We start from the raw sequence: 12,331 nt of genomic DNA on the forward strand, positions 1-12,331 counted from the left end.
TGCACATTGCACTACGTGTCATAGACTCTGATAAGATAAAGATTATTTAAGTTTTTAAGACAATCACTCAGAAGTTGCAGTAAAATGGATTTCCAGCGTTTTTTCTTAACCTTTATACCCATTATTCTTATTTTAAAATGTGAGTATATTTGACTTACGTCAACCAAACGGGAAAAAAAAATCCACGAGCTTTGCTACAGTTTCAACTTTCTACAGTGTTGAAATATTATTAATGTGTATATTCGCCTTTTTTCGCTACTGTTTCAAAATTTAGACTAAGACGAATTTCTTTAACACAGGTTGTGATGCAGGCACAGTAACAACAGAGTCGTTCCTCAAGGCACGGATGGGATGGCATCCTATTAACTTTAAGTGTACCTACACGTTAGAATCAGATGAAAGTGTTAGTGATGGGGACATTTCCTGGCAGATAGAAAGAGTAAAAGGAAGTGGGAACTTCGAAACAATTGCGACGTATTCTCCCACTAAACCAAACCAGTTCGCCAAGACGCCGATTGGTTCGGCGTTCAAAACTCGATCTATACTGCCTGATGTTGTTGCCGAAGGCTCGGACACGTTTTCTGCCGTATTCAGAGTGTACGAAGTGCGGTGTGAAGACGAAGGGAATTTCAGGTGTTTGGTTGTGTTTTCCAATGGTACAGACACATATAATGAAACTTCGGAGTCGTCCTTGCTTGTGACGGGTAAAGAAACACTTCTTGGATTTCTAAGATACATCAGTTTTTCTACCTGTATAATATTATTTAATCAAAAGTTTAATTTTGTATTTAACACAATTTTAGCTCCTGCTGAAAAGCCATACAGCCCCCCGGAGCCCAATCCAGATAACATCGAAGAGGGCATGAAAGTGCAGTTTTCTTGTACTGCCAATGTCGGGAAACCCCCAGGAAATATTAAATGGTGGCGCTTCCGAAAAGGCCAATCTGTGCCTGAATTCATGGGGGAATCGAACACTACCCCCTTGATGCAGACAGATACTTGTGCATATAACTTGACTAGCTCTATTTCTGCGCTAACCATGTCTAGGAATGACGACCAATCGGTTTGGAGATGCTCTGTTAACAACAATCTGCTCACAGCTTATCCTGACTACGAGAAACCACACGAAGACTCGAAGAAAATACGAGTTTATTGTAAGGAATGTTAAAGAATACTCTTTGTACAGTTGAGATAAGAAGAGTAAATTCGGTTAAGATTTCGCTCGGCTATTTACTTGGACTGATGCATATTGGCCTATAGGGCCAAATATCTAGCCGAACCAAATCTAAGAATTCATTTTATCTGATACTCACGAGGTATTAAGAGATCAAAGTTTGTTTCTTTTTGTAGTTTCCAATTTTTTATTTTTTTTTTTGGTATTTACGAATTGTTTATCCATGTAGAGATTATCAGAAAATTATAAAAGCTTTTCACAATGCTAGTACTCATCGCATATATACATTTCACTTTTTGACCAGATGCCGTTAGCACTCCTTCTATCGAAATAACACCAAATTATTCCAAGTACCAAGAGGGGAGTAACATTACAATATACTGTTCCGCCGATGGCAACCCAAGTCCTCTGATTGACAACCACATCAACTACTATATCTGGACATTCAAGCCCCGGGGTAAATCTGATGACGTTATACTGACCTCTAATAACGGGCTACTGGCTCTCCAAAACATACAAGAGAAGGACTCAGGGAGGTACACCTGTACTGCACATAATAGCTTCAACGGAAAGAATTTCAGCAGCTCCAATCATGTGGAGATCAATATTCATGCAGGTAATAATTAAAAATAGTTAAATTATATGTATCAAGCGTAAGTCAACTTATACTTGTTAATTAAAAGTGAAAAGTAAAAAAAAAGAAATATAAAAAAATAAAAATACTAGTAATTAAATATAGTACTTGTATATTAATTTTGAAAAATGTATAATTGGATTCATGTACTTTAAACTTGCTGAACTATTTTTTTTTCTTTTGTACTTTCTTAATTTATATTCATGATACAAATATATTACTTGAATATTAATTTGAAAAAATTGTATACTGTATAGGGGGAAAATAACTCGCGGTGTTAATATTCGCTATATTCACGATGTTGATGAATCCGTGAATTCAAGAAACAGTGAATAAGTTTTCAATATGTATAGATAAGGGAGGAAACTTTTCTTACATACCAATTTCGCGAATTCAAGAAACCGCGACAGTGTCAGAGAAGAGAAAAACGTGAAAATTACAACCCGTGAAATTAATCCCCTATACAGTATTAGATAAATGTACTTTAAATTTACCGAACCTTTTTTATTTACATTGTACTTTCTTAATTTATGTTCATATGCTTTAACCTTACCCAAACCTCTTTGCAACCGAACACAAGTCCTGTTCCTTCTAAGCTTTGTATGTACATTTCTTATATTTTAATTCTTTGATTTGATGATGTATACATTAACAATAATACGTATTATTTTATTTGATAAACAAAAATCTGTATCAGCTAAAGATTTTAATGATAACAGAAAGATATAGCTTTTTTTTTCATTTGAAAATTTAACTTTATGCTTAATTATAACACTCAGCAGGTAACCAAACGTACCACTATCGTAAGTATAGAAATTACCCATGTGACATTCATAATAATTTCAGTTGTGAGTGATTAAATCGTTACAATTCTTATAATATCTTTTAAAGAATCTCACATACAATGTTGAATGTAAAAAACAAAAAAAAAACAAAAACAAAAACAAAAACAAAACACAATAAAACAACTTAAGATTCTTATTATTTTCATTTTATTTTGCAGATCGAGTTTATTTTCCGATAATAACCATGATAACATTAGCAAGTTCCTGATTAGTTTGAGAATTCCATTGGTTTATGTGTCTTCATTATGGTGCATTGTTTTGCACTGGAAAGTCCAAGGCCATACAGTAAGTCATGACACCACATCAAAAAATATATATTAGGAACTTCCAGGAATATAACTACCTTAAATTTCCAAAATATTATGACCTCACCAAATTTTCATTAGTGAATGGGATTTTTTCATGTTCTGCAAACATTTTGCAGAGAGAAGATACTGGAATATCATATACGAAAGAGTTGCCTTCAATTATTTCAATGAAAAATGTGAATAGTCTGGTCCGATTTATAGAAAAAACTTACTTCTAGAGGCAAATAATTATTATTTGGTCCAGCATAGTTTTTAAAACCTAATTCTGGTATGCTGAAACCGAATAAATATGCTGGCTTTCATGAAAATGGCGTTAAGAAGGTCAAAATAGCGATTCAAAATGGCGGACGTCCAATTTTCCTAATTTTTTCTAAATGTTGCTCAAACAGGAAAATGAATGTGTAAAAATCTCACTTCGTGTAATGCTACTATAAAAATGATAAAAGAGTGCTAACATTATTACGTTAGCTCAGAAAATTAAGTAGTTTCTACACTTAATTAGAATTTTCTCTGATTTTTCCGTCTATTGTTTCTATATTCTGTTTTATTAAGAATTTTACATTTGCAAATATCCATACACTGCAGATTCGTGTGTTTCCTCCGCATCTCACTTTTCTACAACTGAAGGTGCAGCTGTGAGTTATAAGTCAAAATTAAAGGCAATTCAAAATGGTGGATATCCATTTTTTTCTTATTATTTTTTAATGTCATTCAAATAGGAAAGAAAGGTGTTTAGTCTTACTAAGCTTATTGCAACTATGAAAATGATAATGGAGCACTAACATCACTTTAATTTGGAAAATTTAGTCTTTTAAGTTTGAAAGTTGTAGTAATTAGCTCAAATTGGCGATTCAAAATGGCGAAAGCTCAAATTTCATAAAGTACTCAAAATGCTTAATTCTGAGTCGTTTTGCATAAAATAAACAATGTTACAATACTAGTACATCTCACTATTCTACAACTGAATGATGGTGCAGCCGTAAGATATAATTTAAATTTCGGTAAAATCTCTACAATGGCTCATTCATACTTTGGCAGCAATCAACGAAAAAAATCCATCCCAAATCAATAAAGTTAGTAGTGTGAGGCTACCACTTTATCTGCCTATCTTTATATCACGTACTGCCTGGCAATATGCTCGCTTTACATGCATATAAATTCATAATAATTTCAATTGTGAGTGATTAAATCTTTACAATTCTTATGATATCTTCTTAAGAATCTCACGTACAATGTTGAATGTAAAAAAAAAAAACAAAACAAAAAAATACAAAAAAAAAAAAAAAAAAAGAAAGAAAAAACAACTTAAGATTCATATTATTTTCATTATATTTTGCAGATCGAGTTTATATTCCGATAATAACATTAGCAAGTCTCTAATTAGTTTGAGAATTCCATTGGTTTATGTGTCTTCATTAGGGTGCTTTGTTTTGCACGGGAAAGTCCAAGGCCATACAGTAAGTCATGACACCAAATCAAAATATATATTAGGAACTTTCAGGAATATAACTACCTTAAATTTCCAAAATATCATGACCTCACCAATTTTATTAGTGAATGGGATTTCTTTATGTTCTGCAAACATTTTGCAGAAAGAAGATTTTGGAATATCCTATACGAAAGAGTTGCCTTCAATGATTTCAATGAAAAAATTACTGCATCCAAAAAGTGGGTAGATGTTTCATTAATTTTCAATGAACTGGTGGGTAACAGTTGTTGAAATAGATATACAAGTAAAGTTATAAAACAAATACTACATGAAGAAATTTGGTATTTAAAGACAAAAACCTTTTTTGCCATACACAATACTGTATACAGGGAAATTTACGCTCCCGCTTTATTTTCGCCTCTTTCGAACTTACCTCGAATGGGCGAATTCAAAGAATGTAGTACTTAAATTGAAAGAGCTAAAATAAAGCGGGGCGAAAATAACTCTGTATACACAATCTGATTAAAATCAGATCCTTTGATCCGCTCATGAGATCTCTACACAAAAAGTACATATCCGAATACTTTTTTATAGCTTTTATGCCCATCTACAACGTTCTTGTAATAAATGTGGAGATCACATCTACTGTTTACAATGTCTAAGCGGATATATAAGTTACGTTTAGTTGGCATCTCTCACCCAAAAGATCAAATTTTAAACTTGAAAAATATGAAATCTCTACATGAAAAAAATCATAAGGTGGTCACTTTCATAACGGGATAATTTCATTCCTTGGATTCTTCCAGTTCTTTCTTAGCAAACCCGGTTTGTTTTAATTGTATTCTCATTCCATGTCCTGTAAATGGTTTTGTTTGTTCTTTAAAACCTATTTTGAGATATTTTCGCTGATAAGGAAATGCCAACATTTGTCGGTGGGAACCTTGCATATTTTGACCTATGTTCGGCATTCAGGGCCATTGAGCAGTGAGGGATCTTTTTCGTCCTAGCACCATCTAGCGACACGGGACCTCGGTTTATACGGTCTCATCCAAAGGATCGGTCTCCACATCCCACTGTGGGATTCGAACCCGCAACGTATATAAGGACCAACTACTCACTCCAACACTCTATAAAGCAAACGCTCTCACCACTGCGCGTTGGGCGACATCTGTAAATGGTAGTAATGACACATCGTGTCAGACACCACTTAATGCAATAGGGTACGACTACCCAGCAACTGAAAAATACAATTATGCATTCAAACTTTTTTCCCAAATATTATAATTAGAAAGTTCAAATAAGATTTTGAAAAGTGAAATTTTCTTTTGTAGCATTATAATTTCTTCCACATTATGCGGAAAAAAACTGGATAGGAATTTTAAATGAGCTGGGAAGAGATGAGGCCGCGCCAGGCAAAAGACAGTGAAGTTCATAGTTAGAAAAAACAAGACCAAGAGTCAAATTCGGAAGGAGTCGATGCTTGTAGTTTGCGTAAATATATTGTGATTGGACCAACGCTTTGCGTGGTAGCCAAATTAACGTATTTGTACAATTTCTGGATATTATTTAAATTATATTATTAATGTTACAGTTGATACACCTCTGCACAGTTCTGTTGCGTAGGTAGATAAGGAAATAGAATCCATCTCACTTCAAAACATGCGTAACTTCAATTGTTCTTAGCAATGAAAGTGTCAAGTGAAACAGCAGCTAGGGATGTCTCTTTTATCGAAGTCAATTTTGGCCTATAAAAAAACCAAGAGATTTACAGAAAAACTCATTTAAAACCAGCGTACATGCATTAGCCATATTTGCCATGAGTTGTTTTCTTCATTTTTATAGAGCGCAATAGATATAAATGTAGGTGGGGAGATGAAAATAAAATTGAATTTAAGGCAAGACATCGATGCTTCAGTCAAAGCATATTTTTACTGACAATAAAAATTAAAGAATAAAAATGTTTACCGAGAACTTTTCTTTCAAGAACACAAAGCCTGACCGTGGCAGCCAATGTATAAGCTCTAAGTAATGGCAGTGTCTTATGCAGCTCTGGCTTTTCAGCCTGCTCGGTCCCATTGAAATCATGTAACGAGGTTTGACTGTATATTCTTTTAATTCTGTGATTTTTAGCTCTACTGGTGAGAGACCAGAAGAGCTTATGCGATAATACTTGGTGTCCGTCGCCCGTCTGTCTGTAAGCAATTTTTCAAATTGCTCCTCCTCCAGTTTTTCTCTGATTTCATTGTAACGTGGCACACAAGAATACTTCAGATACATAATTCTTAAATTCCTTTAAAATAGTACTCCTACAGTTTTGGTCTGATTTCAATATATAGCACAAACTTCAACAACATTAAATAAGATAATTTAATTAATGCATCGGCTTTTTACTTTTGATGAATGGTGTTGTCATGGTTACTTAAAATAGAAATTCCTGTGAAATTCCTTTAAAATGCTTCTCCTCCTACAGTTTTTATCTAATTTCAATATGAATAACATGGGACACAAATACACTGCACAAATACATGTATACATAATTGTGTTTATCGGTTTTTGATTTGATAAGCGATGTTTCAAGGGTATCTCAAATAAGATATTTTCTTGAAAATTTTTTAACGCTTTTCTTTTAAAATGCTACTGCTCCTACAGGTTTAGTTTGATTTCAATATAATTTGACAAACTAGAAGATTACACTGAGATGCGTTATTTCTATTATTGGTTGTTGATTTCGATGAATCTTGTTGGCATCTTAACTAATAAAAAAAAATCTTTAAAAAGCCTCCAAAACACTACACCTCCTACAGTTACATGTATGGTCTCTTTTCAGTATAACTCGGCACTCAAGTAAATTACGCGGAGATACTATATGCTTTTTTGTTGATGAATGATGTGCCCATGGTTACAAAAAAATGTAATTTCTGTAAAATTCTTTTAAAAGGCTTCTTCTCATATAGTTTTAATCTGAATGCAATAAAACAAGTTCTAGTCTGACTGCAATTGACTAAACCAAGGACTGTTGTGGCAAAGGTTCAAGTCCTAATGCTACTTTGCTATGAATTCATATCAGTAGAGCTACTAGCTTCAGAAATGTAGCTCTCCGAAAAAAATATATATTGACAAACCAGAAAGCTACAGTGCAACCCATTAAAAAAGTGCATATTCATTGCGCACAAAAAATTCGCTGTTTCTCGATTTATTTCTCCATGTTTTTCAAACCCTCTCAAAATATAACTAACCGTGTGTTCTTAACATACTAGAATTCCACCACAATATATTCTTTATTATAAATAGCTATAAATAGCCTATCTAGACCTGAAATGGAAGCTCTCGAAACTTTTGCTTATGAACACTGCCATTTTGGATGGGAAATAATTAGTCTTTTCTATGGTTGGCATTGTAGCTCTCTGGTCGCCCATCCCCATTTTTTTTAGACCAGCGAGCTACAGATCTGCAGCTATAGAGCTACAGTCTTGTCAGAGACTTTTGGTTATCTTATCTACAGGGCAATTAAATAATTCATCCAGAGGAAATGAAAGTAATTGTCAGTTCATGCTTTTAAAATGCTTTTACACGATTTAACTACGTGTATTATACCCTTGACATTCAATTAATCTTCAAACAAACAAGCATAAATGCATAATTGTTTTAGTGAATTTTCTTCTTTTTAATTTTGTTTTTCGCAATGTATATTTATTTTTCTTTTTTAGTGGTCCTCCTCAGCGTGTCCAATCTCGGTTTTCCTCTCGTGGTGCTAATTTCTTTAATGAATTTCTTAAGAAGAAACCTTTTGAAGTATTATGTAGGCACGTCTTCATCTTGTTAATTTGTACGAGGGACGTTCAATAAATAATGTCATTAGCTAGATGACATACAACATAGAAATCATATGACATTAAGCTTGACTTTCTCTCATTTTTGAATCTTTAATGAATTGGTAACAGTTTATATGACCACTTTTCATCGCATTATTTCATTGTGGGAAGCCGGAAAACAAGGGCTATTCGAGACACTGCATTAAAAATAAATGGTCAAGAATCGGTAAACTAGAGTAAAATTAAACGCTTCATTTAAGCAGCTGTAAAACTTGTTAATATCCCAAAAATATATTAACTGAAATATGTGAAATTTACAGCAACCAATGTCTGTTTTATAGACACGTGAACAGGTGGATTTCAATAAACAAAAAATTATATAATGGGCATCTAAAACGGGTACCGTCCTTGGCAACAAGGACTTACAATAACCAATGTATATTCAACAAATTATCACTGATTATGTTTTATTGACTCTAAGACACATAGCAAAATTGATAGAAATCATTTTGGGGGTAGTTCACACTTTTTTAAAGAAACATTTGATAGTAAAAAAGTTTAATGCTCAAAGGTTACCCTATATTTTGAAAAATGAGTGAAAGCAACAGCGTGTAGGAATATCTTAACAATTATTTTTAAAAAATCAAAAATTGTACTTATCCACGTTTGTCTGAAATTCAAACAGATAATGAAACTTGAATCCATTTTGCTTTAAACCCTCAAAACAAATTTACAATAAGATGCACTTGACAAAACTGGAAAGGCCTAAAAAGAGCAAAGAATTGCAAGAGCACAACAACAGTTTTATATGCTATTTTCTTAAATATAAGCGGTCTTATTTTTCAAATTTATATTCGGGGAGGAAGTGCAATTTCTGGAGGAGACTAGAAAACAAATTTTTTGCAAAAAAATGAAAGGTTTATGAGAGGAAGGAAACAGAATGAGCAATTCACTAGATTTAATTTCTTCATGACAGCGTCCAAACCCACAGGCCATGAAGGGTAAAGGAGTTTTGGGGATAAACAGAAAGTTAATGGTTTGTCACACCAACACAATTTGCCAGATCTTTCAACCTTTGACTTGTTTCATTTCCCAAACTTAGATAAACATCTATCAGAAAGAAAAAAACAAGTACAGCAAATCATAGGATCTGCCATATTCCAGTATATGAAGGGTCATACTCAAAAATGTGTTCTAAAAACAATTAGAAATTGAATAAAAATGTTACAGACATGTGTTTTAATTAAGGTAGGTCCGTACTTTCAGAATTTTCTGTCAAACTAATAATTTTTCAATTTGAATACCTTGAATAAGTCTTAAACTAACTAAAACACCCATAAAGACATATCTTTGCAGGTTAATTTTCATACAACATGTATCAGAGCACATACCTCTAAAAACTCAACAGCCAAAATTGAACATAAAAAAGTGTGATATCATATTTCTCTTAGTTATGTACCAAATCACATCAAATTTATGTTAAAACTTATGAAGATAAAAAAATATTTATTTGCCAAGAGAATATTTGAAATCTTTACTGCAAAACATTAACAAATTGATGTTGAATCTGTCCATGTCTTTCAGAAAAAATCTAAAAATAACTTTATTTTTTATAATTCTCTAAATCCAAACTGTTTAGATGCCATTTTTTCTTTAAAACTATAAAGAATTATATCTAATGTTAACAAAAACACATACTTTATTATGGTTGACCCGAGAATTTTAACAAAACAGTCTTTTGAAGACGTATACCCCTATTTTTGGAATATCAATTTTTTTCAATTATTCATTGCAAAATTTTTAAAAAGTAAAAATTAAATGGATGCTATAGGCTCCAAATCAATAAAAATAGATCTCGGGTTAGTTTGCAAAAAAGATTTAGGTCCATAAAAGCAATTAAGAATTTTGTGTCTGTGTATGTACTAAATGACATACAGATCTTATGGACACTCTGTGTTAATTTCCATAAATAATGTATATTAAATGCTTTTTATGCACAATAACACTATAATTAACAAATATATACTTGCTAAATAATTTTCAATCACCCAAAAAGATTTTATATCAATAGACAAGTGAAAATATATATATTTATATTGATGTGTAAAATTAGGACCGGATCCGTAAAAGTGTGGGTCTTCCTTAATTAAAAGAGAATATTTTAGATAATTCATTCAGACTACATCATAGAAAAGCATTTGCTTGTTTCTTTCCGAGCCCCAATGACATTATTTATTGAACGCCCCTCGTATACATGTATAATACATTATCATCCTGTTAATTAGAAAATAAATGTAATTCTTTACTCGATTACTTTAAAAAATACACAAGAGCACTTGTAAATATTTTATTATACATTTTTGATAACATTTGATAAATTTTGTAATAAATAAGTACTATTGTGTGTGTTAAAATGCAGTGGTCTGTTTCAATTTATTAACTCAAAATTTCAAAATTTGAATAATGTACTTTGAAAACGTGCAGCAAAACTAAATTTTCAATATATTTTATTTAAATTAATGAAGTGGATTGAACAGCAGGCATGTGTTCTCAATAAATGATTGATTGATTATACGCTGTTTTACGTCCCATTCAAGATTTTTTTTCACGGAAGTAGATACGTTTTCAGAATGAGGCAGTTGTTTGATTTGTATTTTTATTGATACATTTTAAACTGTTATTTCATGGAATGAATAAGTGCTTTTTTAGCTCACCTGAGCCGAAGGCTCAAGTGAGCTTTTCTGATCAAAATTTGTCCCTTTACAGCAAATAAAATGTATTGAATGTTGACTAGCATTTCTCATACAAATGATTGTCCTTATTTTCACAAAGCATTGTCAATGGATTTTTCCGTTTCCCCGGTCATGACAAGAAGCATACGGCTGGTGTGTCCAATTGAGAGGAAATGCTTACTGCTCCATGGCACCTGATCCCTCCTCTGATGTCCGTGGAATATGCTCTGCTCCAAATTTGTATTGTTTCAGTGGAGTTATATTCAGCTCATTTACTAATCGTAATCTTCATTTTGCATTAAATCAATGGTTACTTGCTCTTGTGGGTTTTTTAATATGTTAAAAAAATCTTGTCATGTAATTTATATTAAATCTGGTAACTGTCAGTCAAATTTTGTATATAAACCCGAGAGTCAATTAAAAAAAACGGAGATAACAAACAATATTCAAGCTCAAAAGTCTATAAAACAATAAAAAGCTGGAGCAAGGCAAACACGGGCTTCTATCAGAGGTGGGATCAGGTGCCATGGAAGAGTAAGCATCCCTTCCCACCAGTCACATTCGCCGTATGATCCTTGTCATGATCAGGGAATAATTAAAAAAAACACGTGTACAATTCAGTGTGAAAATGATGGTCTAATACTTAGTATGAAAAACATAAAACATCAATTGACTTAATGATAGATTGTATTTGTTGACAACGTCATTATATCGATCATAGAATTTATGAAATTGTGGTCGCTAGCGTGGCTCAATGGTAGAACCTCTAAGTTTCTAAGAGTCGCAGCGTAAGAGTTTATCCTTACGTCATAGTTCGAATCCTACAGTGGGACGTGGAGATCGGTCCCTCGGTTGAAGTACAATGTGGCAGTAAACGCACAAAAAAGATTATCAAAAGATGTTCAATGGTCCTGAGTGCCGAGTAAAGGTCAGCATTTGCAACTCTTCACCGGCAAGTAGTGGCGTCTTCATATGAGTAAAGCGTCCAAGAGAGGAACTTAAAACAACATAACAACAAAGAAAATGACGACTTAAAGCGAGTATGGCCTGTTAAACGTTGCTTTATTCGATAAGCTTGTGAAGTGTATTCAAAATCTTGTGATGTATATTCAAAATCTTGTGATGTATATTCTATAATCTTGTGATTTATGTTCAATATCTTGTGATGTATATTCGAAATCTTGTGATGTATATTCTATAATCTTATGATATATGTTCAAAATCTTGTGATGCATATTCAATATCTTGTGATGTTTATTCGATAATCTTATGATGTATATTCAAAATCTTGTGATGTATGTTCTACAATCTACTGATGCGTGCAATAATATTGCATTATGGGTAATATTACGCAACAGTATTCTAAGAAAGTAAAGACAATTTTATTAGTTAGGAAA

At 32.6% G+C, this 12,331-nt stretch overlaps 1 protein-coding gene and 1 long non-coding RNA gene across 2 annotated transcripts; both read left to right on the plus strand.

Annotated features, from left to right (window-relative positions):
* Positions 1-36: 36 nt before the first annotated feature.
* On the plus strand, positions 37-1,820 carry LOC134281390 (carcinoembryonic antigen-related cell adhesion molecule 6-like). The gene is made up of 4 exons (XM_062763856.1): positions 37-139; positions 300-704; positions 804-1,154; positions 1,479-1,820. The coding sequence occupies exons 1-4, from the start codon at positions 85-87 to the stop codon at positions 1,799-1,801; spliced, it is 1,134 nt and encodes a 377-aa protein (XP_062619840.1). The 5' UTR covers positions 37-84; the 3' UTR covers positions 1,802-1,820.
* A 2,437-nt stretch (positions 1,821-4,257) lies between these two features.
* Positions 4,258-8,213, plus strand: LOC134281391 (uncharacterized). Its single transcript, XR_009995081.1, has 3 exons — positions 4,258-4,418; positions 4,554-4,629; positions 8,098-8,213. It is a non-coding gene; the product is annotated as an uncharacterized LOC134281391 (long non-coding RNA).
* Positions 8,214-12,331: the final 4,118 nt, after the last annotated feature.

The sequence above is a fragment of the Saccostrea cucullata genome, unplaced genomic scaffold, assembly GCF_032062105.1.
Source record: "Saccostrea cucullata isolate Sc308-1 unplaced genomic scaffold, CSIRO_AGI_Scuc_v1 ctg632, whole genome shotgun sequence".
NCBI classification, from domain to species: domain Eukaryota; kingdom Metazoa; phylum Mollusca; class Bivalvia; order Ostreida; family Ostreidae; genus Saccostrea; species Saccostrea cuccullata.